The sequence below is a fragment of the Trichechus manatus genome, unplaced genomic scaffold (genome assembly GCF_000243295.1).
Source record: "Trichechus manatus latirostris isolate Lorelei unplaced genomic scaffold, TriManLat1.0 scaffold00084, whole genome shotgun sequence".
Taxonomy (NCBI): domain Eukaryota; kingdom Metazoa; phylum Chordata; class Mammalia; order Sirenia; family Trichechidae; genus Trichechus; species Trichechus manatus.
The window spans coordinates 292,532-314,954 of NW_004444020.1; the positions used below are offsets into that span (position 1 = coordinate 292,532).

The 22,423-nt window shown below is 40.1% G+C and overlaps 1 protein-coding gene across 1 annotated transcript in view; it reads left to right on the plus strand.

The window, feature by feature from the left end:
• The window catches only part of COL6A6 (collagen type VI alpha 6 chain), a 125,039-nt gene that overhangs the window by 71,067 nt on the left and 31,549 nt on the right, over positions 1-22,423 (plus strand). Inside the window, exons 24-31 of the mRNA XM_012556973.2 lie at positions 2,624-2,686; positions 3,752-3,802; positions 5,960-5,995; positions 6,762-6,824; positions 13,180-13,242; positions 14,236-14,271; positions 14,386-14,422; positions 18,498-18,991. Coding sequence (XP_012412427.1) covers positions 2,624-2,686; positions 3,752-3,802; positions 5,960-5,995; positions 6,762-6,824; positions 13,180-13,242; positions 14,236-14,271; positions 14,386-14,422; positions 18,498-18,991 — 843 coding nt within the window. The remainder of the gene's footprint in view (positions 1-2,623; positions 2,687-3,751; positions 3,803-5,959; positions 5,996-6,761; positions 6,825-13,179; positions 13,243-14,235; positions 14,272-14,385; positions 14,423-18,497; positions 18,992-22,423) is intronic.

The window sequence follows — 22,423 nt, forward strand, 5'->3', positions numbered from 1 at the left end:
ATTTTGTTCTGTAAGCCTTCATCTTAAGTGAGAATAATAGCACAATTGGAAGAGCGTAGTCAATGTCACTGAACTGTGCATGTAGAAATTTTTGAGTTGGTGTATCTTTGGCTATATGTATTTTCACCAAAAAAAAAGGGTTGAGATGTTAGAGGGTTGACATGTTGTGGGGTTGTTAACCGATGTCATAAAACAATATGTGTACTACTGTTTTCATGAGAAACTGTTTGTTCTGTAAGCCTTCACCTGAAATACAATAAAAAATAAATTTAAAAAATGGAAGGATTGCTAGGGCATGTGGTATAGCAATAATGGTCTAGAAATGAAAGTTTGGAGCAGAGAAAATACTGCCTTCTTGCCCTGAGATGCTTAGGAACTGGGAAGAAGAGCCCCATCCCCCCTTGGAGAAAGCCACAGAGGAAGTGGTGTCACCGTGAGAATCACGTTTCTACTACAGTGAAGAAAGATGTGTGTGTCAGACATCATGAGTGTATAGAGAAGGTCTGTGTGTGGAATGAAGGCACTCCATAGAGTGTGATAGAAGGGACCAAGAGAGGGGTAGACAGAGCTGGAGGGAGCCTAGAGCCGGCTAGAGGTGAGAGTGTGGGAAAAGATCAAACCGAACAAGGTATTTGTGCCAAGGAAGGTCATTATTAATGAAAGGGGCTTTTAAAGGGGAGGGGCAAGAATTTGGGAGGTAAACGTTCCAAAGGAAACCCAAACCCTTAGGCAGCCCCAGGATGAACAGATGAAGCCTCTAGACTCATCATAACTGAGGTGAACCCCAAAACCTTACTCCTAGTTTACTCAAGTTCCCAGGGAGGCAAGCAACTCAGCTGTTAATCCTGGGCTCAATGTCTGCTCTACCAATAATCACGGGTTTGATCTTGGACAAGCCACTTAGCTTCTCTTGTTTCCCTGCCTTAAAGTAGACATCCTTAAATTTCAGTGTGCGTAAGAATCAGCTGAGTAGCTAATTTAAAAAGGTATATACTTGGGCTCCCCCCTCAGAGACCAGTTCCCATGGGGTCCAGGAATTTCCTTTTACACATGAACCCCAAGTGATTGTGGGACAGGTGGTCACCAGAATACACTGAGAATCACTGCCCTGCAAGGAAGGTTTCAGGGCAGATGATCTCCTGCAGCCTCTCCATGGAACCCTACTCTCTTTCACCCCTACAATGCAGTGCTGGTGGACACTTGTCCACTTGCACTTATTGTTGCCTTTCTTTCCTTACAAAAGGAAAGTGTGGACTGCGCACACACTTCTTCCTTCAAAAGAGTACAGTATGGAAAGTGTATGTGTTGGGGGGGGGACTTTACAGTGGAGAAACTTGACAAACACAACCTCCACTAGGTGATCAAGGTCAAGATCAGTAATGATAAGCCACATTGATAGTATGTACGCTTGATATGCTGGAATGAGAATGGCACTTCACCTCTGTGGTTTTCATCCCCAAAACCCATAACCCCAGTCTAATCATAAAAAACATCAGACAATCCCTAATTAAGGGACATACTACAAAATACCTGATCGGTACTCCTAAAAACTGTCAAGATCATCAGAAACAAAGCAAGTCGGAGAAGCTGTCACAGTCTAGAAGAGCCTAAGGAGATAACCAAATGCAGTGTGGTATCCCGGATAGGATCTTGGCACAGAAAAAGGATATTAGGCAGAGACAGATTACCCAATAAGCAAGGTAGGCACGGGCTTCATTGTGTTTACTTACTAATCTGTAGCGCATTGGTTTTACCCCATCACCCAGGTGAAATTGTGCACTACAGTAAGTAAACACAGTGAAGCTTGTGCCTACCTTGCTTACTGTAAGCCATGCATAGCGTGTTTACTGGTTAAACTGCCCCTGATATTAGGTAAAAACTGAGAAAATCTGAATAAAGTATGGACTTTAGTTAGTAATAATGTATCAGTATTGGTTCAGTTGCTGTAACAAATGTGTCGCACCGATGTAATGAACGTAATGTTAATGATGGCGGAAACCAGATCTGGGGTATATGGGAACTCTCTGTAATACATTTTCTGTAAATCTGAAACTACTCAAAAATTAAAAGTTTGTTTTTTTAAAAAAAAAAAAGGAGTTAACCGTCCTTTGTAAAGCTGGGTTAGTTTTTCCTACATAGCTGAAACTTCCAAAATGTGACACTGAGGTCGATGTATTCCCCACAGTAGATACTCTTTTCGTCAGAAGTCAGCAACTATTGCCAGGGATGTCATACTCCCTTGGTATCTTGATTCACACTTAAAACCTTTAAAATCCTATGAATAAATCGGCTGTCTTTGCAGCAGCCAAATGATTTGCATGGATGATCATGGGAAACAACTTGGTGTTTTCTTAAGCCGTACAGAGCTTCCTCCTTGAGTCCTCATAAGACCTTTCCAACAGCTTGCACTAAACGACAAATCAGACTGAGTCTTCAGTTGTCAACCGAGAGACCTCACGGGCCAACAGCAGCAGTTCCTCTCTTGTAACTTGCAAAGCACAGACCCATTGTCATTGTGTGTGATGCACATGGGTATGGCTGAATGTTGTCTTAGTGCCATCGTGTCTGATTTCCATTATAGTAACAACCTAATGAGGCCGTATTTTATTGTTCTCCTCAACAGGGAGGACCTGGAGACCTGGGGACAAAAGGAGACATTGGCTTGCCTGGTCCTCGAGGAATGCCGGTTTGCATTTTATCACTACCTTTTTGATTGGACCCTTGGAATTTTTTAGATATCTGATGTGATTCTCTGAAGAGAGTTTTAAGGATACTATCCCAAGTCAGCCTTATAGTTTTCTGGAAATTGAGAGGGATATCATCTTTGTTTTGCTTCGTTCCTTGGCCAGTGGCCAGCCTTCCCAAGGGGGCAGTTTCCAGGTACCAAACAGCATGGCCGGGATGCTCGTGAAGCCAAATTGCAAAATGGACAAAACTTGCCATCAGCATCCCATAATCCTTCTTTCAGTCTTTCGTCCCATCAGAATGGCTTCATCGGAGACCCCTTCTGCCACCAGTGTTCAGGGCTTCTCACTAAGATCCCCTGCACTGGTCTGACAGTAGCCAATGCCCCGGCATATCAAAAAAAATCAAACACATTGCCATCAAGTCAATTCCGACTCATAGCGACCCTACAGGACAAAGTAGAAACTGCCCCATAGGGTTTCCAAGGAGTGGTTGGTGGATTTGAACTGCCGACCTTTTGGTTAGCCCTCGTGTGCAGTGGTTAAGAGCCCAGCTGCTAACCAAAAGGTCAGCAGTTCGAATTCACCAGCCGCTTCTTGGAAACCCTATGGGGCAGTTCTACTCTGTCCTATAGGGTCGCTATGAGCTGGAATCTACTCCATGGTAACAGGTTTTTGGTTTTGGTATTTTTACCTAGCGAACTGATAAATAGATTAGAACTAAGGTATGAAATGCATGTATTATCCCGAAAAGGTAATACTACTAGCTCCTTTTACTAAATTACTGTATCCGTGATATTATCTCATTTAATCTTATAACAACACGAGTAAGTAGTATTTCCACTTTAAAGATAAAAAAGACTAAGGGGCAGTGCATTGTCTGTATCTGTTACTGACAATTGTCTTTAGTGTCACTCTCACAAAACGGCAGTGGCATGCCTCAGAGAGAGGACCCCACTCCTGGTTTCCCCTAATGAAATCACACAGCCGGCTATCTTGTCCTCTTGTGAGGAAGTCTGCCTCTATCTGTAGTCTGGAATGTTTGTAATTAATTACTGTGGTTGCAGGGGGATGATGGCACTCCAGGTGGTGGCAGAGTTGGAACTAAAGGAGCAAAGGTAAGTAGCATCTGCTGGCAGCTGGACATTTTCCTTTTGTGTTGTCGTTGTTTGTTTGCCACATTTACAAGTCAAAAAGAAGGCAAATAGTGAATAAGACTGTTGTGACGTTTAGAAATATATTTTGATAAATTTCTTTGCTGGTGCCCTGTGGGGAATGTGATCCGCTGGTTTAAGCTGCAGGCAACGATTGAAACTGGAAAATGAATTTGCTATTCTTCGCAGAGGCGTGTGCCCAGGGCCCGACTTGTTCCAGCCTGAACAGCACATCTAATGGTAGCAGCTGTGTGCTTGAGTTTACTCAGGGGGGCCTGCCAAAAGGTGGTCTCCTCTTGTTGTGTTTGCTCTAGCCATCGGTGAGAGGTTTTGCAGGACTTTCCTGAATGCATTGGGCCAAGTGGTAACTTAAAACTAAAACCTTTTAACACCATATCAAAAAAATAATTTTATATTATCACTGAATATTTAAGTGTCTGGAAGTAAGACATAAATTTACCAAAGCCAGTGATTTCTCTGTACCAACAATAACCACTTAGAAATTGTAATTTTTTTTAAAAATCATGATTACGACATCAACAAAAATACAATATAGTTAAGAATGTCCTTTCTGAAAAATACACGAGACCTATAACAAAGATTTATTGAGATATAAAAGAAAACTTGACAAATGGAGAGGCACACTATGTTCTTGTTGGAAAGTCTAAAGCTTATGTAAATGATCAATCTAATTCCAAGTGAAATCCCAATAGGAATGATGCAAGGAGCTGTCTGAAAAAATAAATCAAAAAAATAGAAAGAAAAAAAACTAAAATTGTTTTGAAAAAGAAAACTAATGAATAAGAGATGTCCAGTGAAATGCTCACTAGAATAGGGAATAATTGAAAACAGATATTCCATGATAGAGGAAAGACTAACTAGCCTCTAGCATTGGAATATTAGACATCCTTTAAATGGAATGTATATGAAAAGTTTATAATGATGTGGAGAAATTATTTGACAATGTTAAGTTAAAAAGAAAAAATCGGAATATAATTAGAAAATCATTTCTCCCAATTGTACTAAAATGCATTTTAAAAAGCTAAAACAAAGTATGACAAAATATTTATAATGATCAGTTCTGGGTGGTAAGATTTTGGTGATGTTTCTTCTTTCTATTCTTTTGTATTTTATATATGTTTGAGAATATAATACTTTAATAATCAGAAAATAAAATTTGCATTAAATAAAATATGTAATTTTTCAATAAATAGAGATTATCATACCTCTTCAACTATAGCCTTTGGCCAAAGTAAGGTAAACACAGGACGAGAAAATGAATGATCAAGTTCCGACTAAGCTAGATAGATAGATAACTGCCATAGACTCCTATTCATGGCGACCTCATGTACAACAGAACAAAACATTGCCTGGTCCTGAATCATCCTCACCATCACTGGCATGTTCAAGTCTATTATTGCAGCTATTGTGCCAATCTATCTCACCGAGGGTCTCCCTCAATCCTTTTGGCTCTCAGCTGCACCAAACATGTTGTCCTCCTCCAGCCATTGATCCCTCCTGATGACATGTCCAAAGCCAGAGAGTTGGACAATGTTCTGTTGTGATCCATGGTGTTTTCATTGGCTAATTTTTGGAAAGTAAGTTTTCAGGCCTTTCTTCCTAGTCTATCTTAGTCTGGAAACTCCACTGAAACATATCCACCATGGGTGACCCCACTGGTTTTCGAAATACTGGTGGCAGAGCTTCCAGCATCACAGCAACACCCAAGCCACTACAGTATCACAAAATAACAGGCAGGTGGTGGTCAGACTATACAGGCTTCTCAAATTTCTCAGTTGAAATGTGTTTTGCCAAGATTGTTTCAGAAGTGCATGGGCAAATGATCACCTACCTATCCTGTGGTATGCCTGTAATAGAAGGAGAGCTGACTTATAGCTCCTCAGATGTATACATTGTCATGGTATTTTGGTAAAACTGGCTAATAGTTTAATTTAGAAATTGGGATTCATTTCTCAGATAGTGCGATACAATTTCCAGGTTCCAATTGTTTTGGCACTTCTTTGGTTCAGAAGTACTAAAACTAAACAAGGCATCAGGTAAAATTAAAACCAGTATGGATATACGTGTGCATATGTTAATCTTCCCTACTGTCAATTATAGGGCCCAGAAGGATTCCCTGGAGAAAGTGGACCTAAGGTACTGTGTACTTTATATTAACTAGAGATCACTCAGAAGAGCATGATAACTCACAGAGGAGCATGATAACTCACCAGCCTGAGGTTATGAAATGTACCCAAGAACAGTAGAAGGATAGTTAATTATAATAACTATTCTACCTTACTGGGGGAAAGGAAGGAAGAAAGAAGACTATTTTTTTTCATGTTTTAAGATCATGCCTTTCTTTACAAGTGTATAATTTTTTTTAAATATTCCATTTTTAGTTCATGAGTAAAAGAAGAAAAATAATTTAAAAAAAAAATTTTGTCCTCCAATGTACATCTTCCCCTCTGTCATCTGTACTTTCTTCTTTCTTCAAAGGAAAGCGAAATGTAAGGAAAACCAAAATTATTTGATTTTGTGTGACTTGTTTTTCCCAATGTGTTTGTAACACACCTTCAGATAATAAGTTAGCAAGGCTGTCCTCTACCTTAAGGCTTTTACTTCTGAGCTAAGTAAATGCCAGGTCCCGGGATAGGGGAAGGGGGCAAAATAAAGGGCACAGTTTGTGTCTCCAAGAAGCTTGTGTTCTGGTTGGAGAGAGAGGAAAGTAAGCAATGAGGATGCAGTGTGCTCTGTAGAGAGCTAGAAAAATACAAAAAGAAAGGACATTTCAAAGAAGGCTGTTAAAGACAAAAATATGTATAACAAATGTCTTCATGTTGGAATCAGTTTTTAAAAACACACTGAGATATACTTCTTTGATTAAATAATCATTTTATTTTATTTTTCTGAACTTATTTAGGGTGAGATTGGGGACCCTGGTGATCCAGGAGAAATTGGACCCAAGGGAGCTAGAGGCCAAACGGTAAGCTTCTTAGATTCCAACTGCTTACAACCTCAGCTACTTTGGGAAGTTCTTCTTTGTGGATTTTACAATCACTTGAGTTGTCGCTTGTTCCCAAAGTCTTGTAAACTGTGTGTATTTGTTGGTAAGACAAACTTGGGGAAGAGAAATCAGTGTATTACTTATCCCCCAATGCCAGCAAGAAGGCAGTGAATTTGTTCATTAGTTCTAGCTGCCAAAGTACCATTCATTTTGTTTGTTTGTTTGTTTTTATTGTGGTGAAAATATACACAGAAAAACATTTGCCAATTCACCAATTTCTACATGTATAATTCAGTGATGTTGATTACATTCTTTATGTGGTGCAACCATTATCCCCGAGATCCTTTTCCACGTTATTCCACTAGCATTAACGTAAACACAACACCCCCTAAACAAAACCTCCCCCGTTCCTCCTCCCTCCTGCCCTTGGTAACCACTAATAATCTTTGCTTTCAATATGTTTGTTTATTTCTTCTAAGTGAGATCATGTAGTATTTGTCCTTTTGTGACTGACTCATTTCACTCAACATAATGTTTTCATGGTTCATCCATGTGGTGGCATGCATCAGAACTTCATTTCTCTTTATGGCGGAGTAATATTCCATTTATGCATATACCACATTTTGTTTATTCATTCATCTGTCAATGGACATTTCAGTTGTTTCCACCTTTTGGCTGTTGTGAAAATTGCTGCAATGAACATTGGTGTACAGGTTTCTGTTTGCATGGCTGTTTTCACTTCTTCTGGATATATACCTAGGATGAGGATTGCAGGGTCATATGGTAGTTCTAAATTCAAGTTTCTGAGGACAAGGTACCATTGTAACCACTGGAAACTTATAAAACAAATTTTTTAAGAGATCCTAGTTGGAGCCCTCGTGGTGCAGTGGTTAAGAGCTCAGGCCGCTAACCAAAAGGTTGGCAGTTTATATCCACCAGCTGCTCCTTGGAAACGCTATGGGGCAGTTCTACTCTGCCCTATAGGGTCACTATCAGTTGGAATGGACTCAATGGCAGTGGGTTTGGTGTTTTTTTGTTTGTTTGTTTGTTTTTGGTTTAGTGTTGCAAATCAGTTTTTGCACTGCCAAAATATGATCAGTTCAATCCCTTCTTCCTGTCAGGTTTAGTGCAATCTAATGCCCACTGGCATTTTGTCTTCACGATTATGAAGGTTTGTTGAAACTATCTTTTATAAAGTATACACTGACAGGTCCTCTCCTTGGTTAGCTCAGGAGGGTATCTCTTGAGCTTTTGTGAGGAAATTTCCATCTATGATGCAACCAAATATGTCCTTATGAGGGGCTTAGATATTGCCTAATGCTTGGATGGCTCGAGGTAAACATGAGTCTCCAGTACATCTCACAGGCATCCACATCCCAAGCTTGCCTTGGGTTCCAGAGTATTAATGATAGATTTCTTGCGTTGCTGACTCTTTGTATATCTTAGACCGTGTGTAAATGAGATGGATGTTTTATTGAACACACAATTTTATGGCAGTTGTCTCTCAAAACATTTTTTTCTTCAGAACAACACTGATCACACAAACTGGTCTTAATATCATGACAGTTAGCACACACACAGAAAAAAAAGTCTGATAAAAATTTATGCCTGAGATGGTTTTCTGGTGTTGTCATCACAGTTCATTTTACTCTGATCTAGTTTTTTTTCCCCTACAAATTGTAACAAGAACTTTATGTGCAAAGATTATTTACGTGCGTTTTAGGAGTTAAGATTTAAATGGCTGAAACGAGGAAATTCCTATTTCTCTTCCTCCTCCTTCTGCAAAGAGGATTGCTTTCCAGCTATAATTCTTTTCCTCATACAAGTTTTTGGATGGCTGTCCTTTAATATTATGCTCTTAAAAAAAAAAAAAAGAAGACCCATATAATTAGAAAATTAATTGGAGAAGATTTTCAAATTAATTCAGATGTCACCTGCCTTGAAATAGCTCTGGATCATTTCCTTTGGCTTGTAAAATGAAGTAGCTTTGAACACTAGACACATGTCAACAAGGTCAGCAGTTTCTTGGATTCTATCCCCTCGGTGGTGCAATAATCATTTTTGGAAAACAGGAAAACTAATTGGAAGTCTATGAACTTTTTCTTTTGACTTTTGGAAATATTTGAATTTCTTTTTTTTTTTTCCTCCTCCATGTTAGGCAATATATCACTGTTGGTAACTCGGTTATTTCACTTGCCAAACTGCTTTTTCCACCTTTACATGAGTATTTTTGGATTTGAAGTTGAGGTTTTAGACGCTGAAAGATTCCAGGTTGTCCCCTTGAAAGAGGTGAAGTTTCCATTGGAAGATTTTGGTAAAGCGTTGCCTGAAATTCTACATGCCTCTTCAGTTCTCTTGAAATGATTATCTTCTTAGATTAAGTTCTTTAAATCTTCACCTAGATTTTTTTTTTTTTTTTTTTTTTAGCAACTGGAGCAATTTTTAAAGTTTGCCATGATTTTTAATCTGTCTTATTTTATGTAAAAATGTATATTTGTATGTATTTATATTTTTTATCAACTTTATGCATGCACATAGTTTAAAGCAGGGCCTCTCAACCTCAGCACTATTGACATTTTGGGCCAGATAATTCTTTGTTGTGAGGGGCTATCCTATACATCGTAGGACATTAAGCAGTATCCCTGACCTCTACCCACTAGATGCCAGTAGCAATCTCCCTCTCACCAGTTATGACAAGCAAAAATGTTTCCAGAAGAATTTAGATAAATGGTAAACTAAGCAAAGTAAATCATCAACTTCTGTATAGGAAATTGCCAAATGAGCAAAATCTACCACCACCCTGTCTTAGTTTTCTAGTGCTGCTATAACAGAAATACCACAAGTGGATGGCTTTAACAAAGAGAAAAGTATTCTCTCACAGTCTAGTAAGCTACAAATCCAAATTCAGGGCATCAGCTCCAGGGGAAGGCTTTCTCTGTCTGTCAGCCCCAGAAAAGGTCCTTGGCATCAATCTTCCCCTGGTTGAAGAGCTTCCCTGCAAAGGAACCCTGAGTCCAAAGGATGCGCTCTGCTCCTGGTGCTGCTTTCTTGGTGGTATGAGGGTCTTCTGTCTCTCTGCTTGCTTCTCTCTCTTATATCTCAAAAGAGATTGGAGTAAGACACAATCTAATTTTGTAGGTCTCATCAACATAACTGCTGCTAATCTATCTCCTTAACATCGTAGTGATAGGATTTACAACACATAGGAAAATCACAAAATGGTGGACAATCATACAATACTGGGAATCAGGGCCTAGTCAAATTGATGCACATATTCTTGGGGGCACAATTCAATCCATGACACACACCCACCATCCCCAGTTAAGAACTACTGCTTTAAAGAGTCAAATAATTTCACAAGGTTTGTTATGAAAAAATGGCAATCCCTCCACTCCTTCAACCCTGTGGAGCAGTTCTACTCTGGAACACATGGGGTCACCCTGATTTGGAATCAGTTTGATGGCAACCAATAATAATAACCACTCCCTCACCCGCTTCCATTTCCTTCTTCTCAGAAACAACAACTTTCATTTCTTAACTGATTGTTTTGGAATTGAGAGTATGCCTCTAGATATCATGCTACTTCTTGATTTTTAAGTTTTAAGTATTATGAATTGATTTCCTATATAGAAGTTGATGATTTACTTTGCTTAGTTTGCCATTTATCTAAACCTTTCTCAAGACATTTAGGTACAGTAGGTATTGTATCAAATTTAATCCTGACCCAGAGCCTTCTGACCTGTCAACATGGGTTGGTTGCCTTCGACGTCTGGTGCTGCCTACCATCCTGAGATTGTCCTTCACCCTCACCCTGGGAATTCCCTTTGCCTCTCTTCTGTGTTGGATCTCTGTTTCCCATTCCCAGCCTCCTCCATCTTGTATTTCTCTCTTGCTTCATGGAACACTCATCCAGTGGCCTGCTAAGAAGGGGGCATAAGAAGCACATTTTTGATACTGCCAACACCTGAAAATGGCTGTAGTCTACATTTACGTGATTGTTGTTTTGGCTACTATACAATTGTGTGTTGAGATTCCTCAGAATTTCGAAGACAATTAGTTCTCCATGGTCTTCTGGCTTCTTTGTTGCTTTGGGAAGTCCAAAGCCATTCTGATTCCTGATCCTTTGTTTGTGACCAGTGTTCTCTCTGTAGAAACTTATTGGATCTTCTCTCTGTCCCTAGTGTTCTGATATTTTATGGTTTTTATGCTCCGGTGTATGATCCATTATTATCCATTTTCCCGAGCAATAAGTGGACCTCTTAAGCCTGGAAACATATGTCCTTTAATTCAGAGAAATGTTCATTAATTCTTTGGAAGATTTCTTCTCCTCTGTTTTCTCTATTCTTGGAATACCTATCATTTGGTATATTAGGCAAGTCTCCTAATTTTCTTATCTCTTCTATTTTCCAGTTCTTTATGTTTTTACTCTACTTTCTGAAAGGCTTTCTTGACCTTGTCTTACAACTTTTTTCTTATATTTTAATTTCCAAGACCTCATTTTTATTCTCTGAATGTTCCTTTTTTTTTTTTTTAATAACATTATGTTCTTGTTTCATGGTTGACACATCATCTCTTCTCACTCTGAGAAGATAAATGGGTGTATTTTAAGTTTTCTTTGCCCAACATAGTCTGTTTCCTGCAGTCTTCTTGTATCTGTTTTGGTCTCTATTTCTCACATGTCTGAGAAATGCACTGTCTCTTCATATTTAAGAACTGAGGGCAAAAAGGCTGAATGGAAGCCGAGCACATAGGTAGGGCTTGTCAACTGCAAGTTTTACTGGAAAGTGGTCTGGCTGAGTTCTTTATTTAGCAAACTTCTGGTATCAGTGTCATTAGGTCCTCTTTGACTAGTTTGATTCCCCTGGGAAGATTCTTGCAGTTTCCTGCCAGGAAGTCAAATACTGTCTGCCAGCTTTCTAGGGGCCACATGGAAAAAGAGAGCTGGGGGGCGTCTCACATCTACTACACATACTTCATTTAATCCCCCAGTTTTTGTATGGTACCTCTGGCCCTCCACTCTGCCTGGAGTCTCCCAGTCCAGACCCCTTGATTTTACCCCGTCCAAGGAATAAACCCTCTGCCTGTTGCTGGAGTGAGAGAAGGGACCATCTCAACTGTAGAGAGTAGGAAGGAGATTTGGGGATTCCTAAAATGATATTCAGTGAATCTTCTCTTATTTAGCTTCTCCTTTTCATCTCCACTTCTAAAGGCACCTGCTGCTACCAATTCGTGAGCCTTATGGGACCCTGTGGTATAAAACACACTGGTTCTTGGCTTTCCTTGCTGCTGGCTTAGGATTCAGCTTTCTCAGGTCTGTAAGTCATTTGACATACAGACATCTGCTTCCCAGTATCCAAAATTTTACAGCTATTGTCTCCTTTCTTATTTTCCCTATCTTACCATCTTTTGCCTTTAAAAAAATCTACTTACTGTCCTTTTAGTAGGATATTGGGAGGGAGCAAAATTAAATGCATGTGTTCAATTAGCATCTTTTGACCTGGGAGTTTAACCTAGTAAGTTGATTTTATTTTTCACTAAACTTACTACACTGTGAATATCATTGGAATACCCAAAGGACATCAATAATTATTTGCTGTTCAGTAACATGGAAAAAAGTCTGGGATGTAGTAGGCAGTCTTCAATAACTGTTATTATTACTGTTGTTATTCCTCATTTTACTAAAAATATTTCTAACAAACTTAAATTTCTTTTGTTGTTATTGTTTCAGGAGTTTTTATATTTTAATTTTGTTTTTCTGGGTTCTTGGTTTGTTTGACTGTCAGTTTAGTCACCTACCATCTCATTTAGATAAAAATCTCTCCTTTGTCCCAGCAATTAACAGTTGTAGAAAACCTTCCTAAGGAAATAATCATAATTGTGCATATGACTTTATAATAATACTGTTTATTACAACAACCACGTAAATACCAACAATAAATGACTAATTAAATCATGGTACATCCATATAATAGAATACTAAGCAGCCATGAAAAATGATTTTGCCAAAGAATATTTAGTAACATGAAGATGTCCAAAAGATATATATTGTTTAAAAGACAAGAGAAAAATACGATCCAAATAAGTTTAAAAATCAATATATATTTTAACACCAAAATAATAAATAGTAAAAGGCTAGAGAAAATGTTACTGAGGATTATTTGGAGGGGAAGGGAATTCTGGGAATTTTTTTTTTCTTCTGTGTGCTTTTTGGAAATCTCTCACTTTTCTAAAATAAAAGTGTATTACCTTTGCAATTTAAAACGTACACACACTCATAAACACACATATATGTGTGTGTAAATATAATTTTAAAATAAATAAATTCTACTTCAAGATATCTGCTGGGCTTCCAGGAGAGCCGGGATCCCCTGGGGAGCCAGGACCCCCTGGACACAAGGTAAGCTGAAAATCCATAAATCACACCAAGTCATTTTCCACTAGGGAAGTCAGTTCATGGAGCCCTCACTGTCCAAACCTACATTCCCTTCTGTCTCTGCTGCTTAGACACTCATTTTACTATTTTTCCACTTTTATGTGCTCAGAGAGAGGAGGAAAAATGCCAGTTAAAAATCAATTGCTATCTCTTGGAAGCTGGGGGAATAGAGAGAAAATGAAAAGTCTTAGTCTAAAATGAGATTTCTCGATTATCAGAATTTTATTTATCTGTCCAATCCTGCCCTCTCATTTCATTCAATAAGTGATCGGTGAATGAATGAAGGTGAGAGGAAAGTGAATAAATGATCAAAAGTTGCATTCACACGGAACTTATTCTTCAGGAGTTGGGTGGGGAGGCTCCACTGCGTTTTTCCTTGAGTAGCCAGCCTCTTCCTGGTCCAAAGTTGGGGTTGAGCACACGAAATTAAAGCAAATTCCACTTTCCTCATTTATCCCCAACCCAGACATACATATATATGATTAGTTTTCCAGGTATTTGATTTGAGCCTGGTCGCTTTGTCATCAAAACCGATGAAGGAAACAGATAAAGGGTCAGCAGCCAAGGCAAAGCGTAGGGGTTGAGAACTGCAAACCTCTGCCTTGAAGGGGACCAGCGCAATGGATGGTTGAGCCTTATCTAGTCCTGAGCCATAGCCTGCTCCACAGCCCTGTATACCAGTCTCAAGTTGTCATCTCCATCTTGTCAACCAAAGATGGAGCATAGGAAAGCGGCCTTGGGAAGCTTGTGTGGGTCAAACTTGCTGCTTACAGTGTATTCCTCCTAGAATGTTACTGTCAATTAAGTGATGAGTATCCTGCCTGTATTCTTTTCTCTCTCTAACTTAAAAGGAATAAGAACTTGTAGAGGTTATCACTTTCTCAGGATAATGATTGGTGTACGTTCTGGCTACTGGTGTATTAGAACCGTGAAACCCACGTTTTCTTGTTCTCCTAGGGCATGAAAGGGGCCAAAGGATGGGCTTCATTTTCCGTATGTATCTACTGATGCCAAGAGTGCTCTGAGCACCACATTAAATGCATGTATTTTAAATGTCAGGAACTAGTGGTCTGCTGGCTAATTCTCTGTTTTATTTGTGAACTGCAGACATGCGAGCTCATTCAGTATGTGCGGGACCACAGTCGTAAGTACCCTGCTGAAAATGATCTCCCAAGCAGCGAACTCTACACTCTGGATTGAGACAATTTAGCAGTCAATTTCTTAAAATTAGAGATGTCACTGCATATATTTTGAGTCCACACAGATGAAGGAGTATTAACTTCTTGCCTGGCTGCCAGCTTGTCTATTTGAACCTGTTCCAAGTGCTAAATAATAATATAGCTAGTGCTTTTTATCTAGGGGAAATTGAAGGATGAGGTCAGTACTCTCCTGATGGTGAAATCCATCAGCGGAGAGTCACACTGAACTTTTTTTTAAATGAGTATTAACAACTGACGCTAACTGACAGGATTGAATTCACTCGGTGTGAAAGAGGCAGCGGCGATAACAGGGTGACCTAGTGGATGGGGACCTGACTTCAGTTCATTGTTTATTGCTTCTTTCCTAGAAGGGCGTATTTTACTTACTCTTAGCTGGACTGATTGACTGACTTGTAAAATTACTCATTCTGCCGATATTTTTTCTCGCTCTTCCTCGCAAAATTTTAAAAGCAAAAAGGTACTTCGATTTAGCAAATGCTCTTCAGAATTTGTTTTAAGACCCTTATAGCAGCCTCTTTGTCTTAGTCATCTAGTGCTGCTGTAACAGAAATACCGCAAGTGGATGGCTTTAACGAGGAGAAATTTATTCTCTCACAGTCTAGTAGGCTCCAAGTCCAGATTCAGGGCATCAGCTCCAGGGGAAGTCTTTCTCTCTCTGTTGGCTCTGGAGGAAGGTCCTTGTCATCAGTCTTCCCCTGGTAGAGGAGCTTCTCAGGCACACGGACCCTGAGTCCAAAGGACGCTCTCTCCTCCTGGTGCTGCTTTCTTGGTGGTATGAGGTCCCCCACTTTCTGCTTGCTTCCCTTTCCTTTCATCTCTTGTAAGATAAAAGGTGGTGCAGGCCACACCCCTGAGCAAGGGTGTTACATCCCACCCTAATCCTCTTTAACGTAATCTAATCTTGCCTCATTAACCACAGGCAGAGATTAGGATTTACAACACATAGGAAAATTATATCAATCACAGAATGGAGGACAACCACACAATACTGGAAATCATGGCCTAACCAAGTTGACACATATTTTTGGGGGACACAATTCAATCCATGACATTCTTCTGTCAAGATACGTGTTCGTGCCATCACAGGAATGCCATTGTGGGGTTAGGAGAGAAGGAACTTTTCATGTTCATTTATAATGCTTAATGACTGCCCAAATAAACAATACGACTGAAAGGAGAAGCCAAAATTTACCTCACGGCATTCTAAGAGAGAAAAATTAGAGCCCATTTGTATAGAGAGAATTGGTCTCCAAGACAGAGACTTTTTAAAACTTTTTTTTTTCAACTGTGTTGACCTTAACTCTGCCTTTTTGTTTTATCAGAGTAGAACCATGATGGGAATCAAATCTATACATTGGGTCATGAACATTGCTTGCTTTGGGGCTGAATCAGCACAGTAGGTTTTCTAACATGGTAGCCGTGTGAACTGCATGACTGAGGTGCAGATCCAAGGGTGATGGGGCCTTTTAAAATCTTTTAAAATTTGAAGAGCCTGATACACAATTACAAATCCAAAAGTAGGTACAAAGTTATTTCACTGGTAAGTATTATTCAGAACAAGAAAAGAAATCACAACCAGTGACTTCTGCATTTGTAAAAGCGCTGTGTGAACATATGACAAGCACCCCTCCAAGATCCGTGCAAGAGGCTCCTGCACATGAGAGGCTGAAGGAGTATTGGCCAACAGAACTTTCTGGAATGATGGAAGTGCTCCACTGCACTGCCCAGTACAGTAGCCGCTGGCCACGTTCAGATACAGAGCACTTGAAATATAGCTGGTGCAACTGAGAAGCTAATTTTTTTTTTTTATTTCATTTAACTTAGCTTTTAAATAGCCGCCTTTAGCTAGTGGCTACCATATTGGACCACGCAAGTCTAAAGCTTAAGCTTCATTTGCTTCAGAGTAAATCCACCTCTGATATTTAGAATGTGTGAATACACGCACATCCAAACACTGAGACATATGTAAAATCAGTTGCTGCAGATATCTACATGGGTGAGACTGCAAGTATATTCAGACTAAAGAGAGCTTAGGGCCCTTTAGCTTTCCAAATTCAGTGACCTCCCTGTATACAGTGTTCCCTCCCAGCAAAAGTCCTTTGCCTCTAACAGCCGACTGCAGGCTGCTGACTTACTATCCCACTGTTCTTCCATCCTCTTCCCTATGGAAAGAACAATGCTTTCGCCAGGATGCTAGGTTCTGTCTGCAAATTCTCCAAATGCTACCTGCTACCTTGATTTTTGAGTCATCTACAAAAAACACCTTGGCAGAACCTCGGCTGCCGTGATTTTCGAATATGGTACAGAACTATTCTCCTACCTAATAATAACCCAATCTCCTTTGTTCTTCTTCCCCAGCTGGCGGATGTGGTGAGTAATCTTTATTTACAGCGTGTTTTAATCGAGATCCAGAATGTTGTACATCTGGAAGGATGAGTTAGAACAATGTGTTGCCTGCCAAAGGATATAAATTTATCTGCGCTTTTTTTTTGCTGCCTTTTACTGGTGTCACGGACCCAATAAATCACTCCATTTTAGCTGAGCTTCACACTTATTTCTCAACCAGCTGGCTTGCTTTTTCATTATTATTAATATTTTAATGACTAGCTTTACTCTTCACATTACTATGAGATTTTTTTGTAATAATATTTCTCCTTCCCTTCATTTTCTCTCTCTCTCTCACACACTTTCTTTTGCATACCATCTTTATCGTCCAGTGGTTAGAGATTAAGGTGCAAAGAGAAGAAGAGTAAATTAGAGACGTTCAGCTAGCAATTACACTGAGTGTACAGTTCGGGTAATGCCGAAATCCAAGGAGCTCATGCCTTATGTTAATTACCAAATTTGCTTGATGCCTTTCAGTGCTAGTTTTCAAGTATTTTACTAGTGCTTATTACATGATGCTCTTGTATAAACCCACCATCACCACGCTCTTTGACTGCTTGTTCACTCATTAAACAAATGTTTATTGAAAGCCTACTGCTATGTGCCAGGCTCTGTCCTAGGCACTGGGGACACAGGGATGAATAAGCGGGACATCTTTCCTTCCTCAGGAGCTTCCATTCTAGTTGGGGAGACAGATAACAGACAAATAAAAGAACTACAGAATCTATAACGAGTAACTAATTGTCATCGAGTCAGTTCAGACTCATGGCAACCCCAGGTGTGTTAGAATAGAACTATGATCCATAGGGCTTTCAATGGCTGGTTTTCAGGAAGAAGATCACCAGATCTTTCTTCCAAGGCACCTCTGGGTGGACTTGAGCCTCCAACCTTTCAATTAGCAGCCAAATACGTAAACGGTTTGCACCATCTAGGGACTCTGTGGGATCTATACTCATTGCAGTCGAGTCGATTGCAACTCATAGCAACCCTATAGGACAAGATAGAACTGCCCCATAGGGTTTCCAAGGCTGTTATCTTTGTGGAAGCAGACTGCCACATCTTTCTCCCGAGGAGCAGCTGGTGGGTTCGAACCACCAACCTTTCAGTTAGCAGCCGAGCGCTTAACCACTGTGCCACCAGGACTCCTTATAGATTTCATAAAAATAAAATTATAGACTTTTTTCTTTTGTGCTTCATTAAAAAAATAATAAACTCAATTTCAAGAGCACTTTTAATGAGTCAAGATTTAAAAGTTTAATCTTTATTCCATATTTATTTTAATATTTATGTTTAAATATTTGGATAGTTAACATTTAAAAGTATTTTACTTTCTATATACCTGTTTTATTTTTAAAGCAAGCATGCAACCTGATAAGGGGTATGTTCTTCCCTTTTGGAGTCACTGGATGGTGCGAACAGTTAACTCATTCTGCTACTAAATGAAAGGTTGGAGGCTCAAGTCCAGCCAGAGGTACCTCAGAAGAAAGGCCTGGCAATCTACTTCTGAAAAATCAGCTATTGAAAACCTTATGGAACACAGTTCTACTCTGACACACACGAAGTCGCCATGAATCAGAGTCCTCTTAATGGCACCTGATTTTTCTTGCCTTTTAGGAAAGCCCAAATGCCCCGTCTATCCAACAGAGTTGGTGTTTGCCTTAGACCTGTCCCAGGATGTCACCAAGCAGGATTTTGAGCGGATGAAGGGGATGATCTCTTCCCTCCTGAGAGAAGTTAAAGTCCGGGACAACGGTTGTCCCGTGGGAGCACGCATTGCTATCCTCTCCTATAACTCCCACACCAAGCACCTCATCCGCTTCTCAGACACCTACAACAAGAACCACCTTCTCAGGGAAATTGAAGCTATTCCTTATGAGAGCTCCTCCAACAGCAGGGACATCGGCAAAGCAATGAGGTTTATTTCCAGGAATGTCTTCAAGCGAACACTCCCAGGGGCTCACACGAGAAGAATCGCAACGTTTTTCAGCAAGGGCCAGTCTGCCGATGCCCACTCCATCACCACGGCCACCATGGAATTCAGTGCCCTTGACATCGCTCCCGTCGTCATCGCTTTCAGCAACGCCTCTTCCGTCAGGCGTGCATTTGCGGTAAGAGGTTTAGCCTTTTGCCTAACAATTATTATTTTGTGTGTGTGTTCACAAGCCTCTAGACTTAGAACTATAGTCTCCTGCCTTCAAAATCAGGATTGTTTGGATTTTTTTTTTTTTAAATTCTGGGTTGGTAGAGTGTTAAGGTGCTATTTGTTACTGTGATACCAGGAACATGCTAAGCCCTTTATATGCATTATCCTGTTTGATTCTCACAAGTGGTACCTAGACATAGACTTAATTGTTACTCCCATTTTACAGATGAGAAAACTGAACCTGCAGAAGTTAAGCTGTTCACCCAGGTTCACACAGATAATAAATCTCAATGTTAGGATTTGAACCCAGGTTTTCTATTCTACTGCTTGCCCAGGTTACTGAGTTGCCTCAGGGTCTAAAGATACTGAACTAGGAAGGAGTACAAACACCCGTGGGCATCACTGATATAGCCAGGGTCGGGGTGGGTGAAAAACAATTGGCTGATTTTATAACTTAATCAGTCATGAAAAGATTTAAATTTCCAAAAGGAGAAGCCACTCCAGTTATAGTCTGGGATTGAGGATTAAAATCTTAAATGTGTAACGTTCCTAAGAACACCACACGGGGGTCAAGACAGCCATGTTGATCCAACATGGAGTTTGGTTCTTTATTCATGTGGAGTCCTTCAAGAGGGACCCAAGGAGCAGCAAAAGGGTATTGTTAAAGGCCAACAATTTGAAAATTGTTTCATTTAGAGAAAGGAAGTAACAAAGCAACTAAATCACTGTCTTTAAATGTGTGAAAAAACATATTAGTGGAGAAAATCTCATATTAGAGAAACTGGGTGTAATAGCAGTATGGAACTCCAGGTTAAGTTTAAGAAAAAACTTCCTGAAGGTAAGTTAGATTTACTGTTGGCATGGACTAAATGCAGGTAATCAAGACGTCACTTTTATGGGGCCACTCAACTGTCAAGGGTGACTTCTGTCTATCTTTCCTGGAGGCCAGAGGCCAAGATTAAATGGCCTTTTGAGGCTCTATCCAGCTCTGTAATTGTCTGTAAAGGTGGTTAAATAAGCAAAACAGAGTTGAAATATAGTACTTATCTGTAAAATATGGAAAGCAGTACCTGTTTCGTAGAGTTGTTGTGAAGATTAAGTGCTATAATGCAGGTGCATTAACACCTAGTATATAGTAAGCACTAAGGAATGGTAGCTATTGCTTTGATTATTATTGTATTCAGTTGCATGATGCTGAACTAAAATCAGTTTAATAATATTGAAGTGTAGGTTGTAAAGGAGCTGAAACTGCTATCAGCATCATTGAACTACCTCTTAGAATTATGCAAATGAAAGGCTGATGTGTCAGGACCAGAAAGGAAAATGCACATAGATTAGAAAAGACTGGGGATAGGCTATGCAAATGAAGCTGCAGAGAAGTAGCAGCTCAGAAATTCTATATGTGAGTTTGGTAGCCCACAGAGTCCTCATCATTCCCTGTTTATTGGGCGCCTGCATCGTCTCTTGGCTTTATTTAGGCACAGAACAAGAGATGACTCTGTATCCTGATGCAAATAACTAAGGGCACTGTAGTATAAACTTAACTGACATAATTCCTCCCACTCACGCAAAGCTATATGCACAGCATGTAACTTACAAAAACGTATTTGCTTGGGGTTTTTTGTTTATTTGTTTGCTTGTCTTACTGTGGTAAATATATAGGTAACAAAACATTTTCCATTTCAACTATCTTCAAATTAACAGTTCAGTGACATTAATTATGTTCGTCATGTAGTTCAACCATCACCCTATCCACACCCAAATTTTTCCATCACCCTTAATTTTTTTTTATTTTTTTATTTTTATTGTTGTGCTTTAAGTGAAAGTTTACAATTCAAGTTAGTCCCTCATACAAAAATTTATACATACATTGTTTTGTGACCCTAGTTCCTCTCCCTATACTGTGACAGTACAGTCTTCCTTTCCACCCTGGGTTTCCCGTGTCCATTCAACCAGCTCCTAACCCTCTCTGCCTTCTCATCTCGCCTCCGGACAGGAGCTGCCCATTTAGTCTCACGTATCTACTTGAGCTAAGAAGCACACTCTTCCTGAGTATCATTTTATGTCCCATAGTCCAGTCTAATCTTTGTCTGAAGAGTTGGCCTTGGGAATGGTTTTAGTTTTGGGCTAACAGAGAGTCCGGATGCCATGTCTTCCAAGGTCCTTCCAGTCTCAATCAAACTATGAAGTCTGGTCTTTTTACTAGAATGTCAGTCTGTACCCCACTTTTCTCCTGCTCCGTCAGGGACTCTCTGTTGTGTTCCCTGGCAGGGAGGTCACTGTGGTAGGCAGGCACCATCTAGTTCTTCTGGTCTCAGGCTGATGAAGTCTCTGGTTTATGTGGCGCTATCTGTATCTTGGGCTAATACTTCCCTTGTGTCTTTGGTGTTCTTCATTCTCCTTTACTCCAGGTGGGTTGGGACTAATTGATGCATCTTAGATGGCCACTCACCAAAGTGGGATGCAGAACATTTCTTAAAAAACTTTGTTATGCCCAAAGCTTATTAAGAAAATGTTGGGCATCCTACTTTGGTGAGTGGCATCTGTGGTCTTAAAAGCTTGCAAGCGGCCATCTAAGATGCATCAATTGGTCCCAACCACCTGGAGTAGAGGAGAATGAAGAACACCAAAGACACAAGGGAAGTATTAGCCCAAGATACAGATAGCGCCACATAAACCAGAGGCTTCATCAGCCTGAGACCAGAAGAATTAGATGGTGCCTGGCTACCACAAATGACCTCCCTGACAGCAAACACAACAAAGAGTCCCTGATGGAGCAGGAGAATGGTGGGGTGCCGAACTCAAATTCTAGTAAGAAGACGAGACTTAATGGTCTGACTGAGACTGGGGGGACCCCAGAAGGCATGGCCCCCAGATTCTCTATCAGCCCAGAACTAAAACAATTTCCGAGGCCAACTCTTCAGACAGGGATTGGACTGGACAGTGGGACATAAAGTGATACTCGCGAGGAGTGTGCCTCTTAGCTCAAGTGGATACAAGAGACTAAATGGGCAGCTTCTGTCCAGAGGTGAGATGAGAAGGCAGAGAGGGTTAGGAGCTGGTTGAATGGACATGGGGACTCAGGGGTGGAAAGGAGGAGTGTGCTGTCATAGTAAGGGGAGAGCAATTAGGGTCACATAACAACGTATGTATGAATTTTTGTATGGGAGACTAACTTGAAATGCAAACTTCATTTAAACTACAACAATAAAAAAAAAAAAAACTTTATTATGCCAGTTGACCTAGATGTCCCCTGAAACCATGCTCCCCAGACCCTTGCCCCTGCTATTCTGTCCCTCGAAGTGTTTGGTTGTATTCAGGAAACTTCTTAGCTTTGGTTTAGTCCAGTTGTGCTGACTTCCTCTGTAGTGTGTGCTGTCCTTCCCTTCACCTAAGA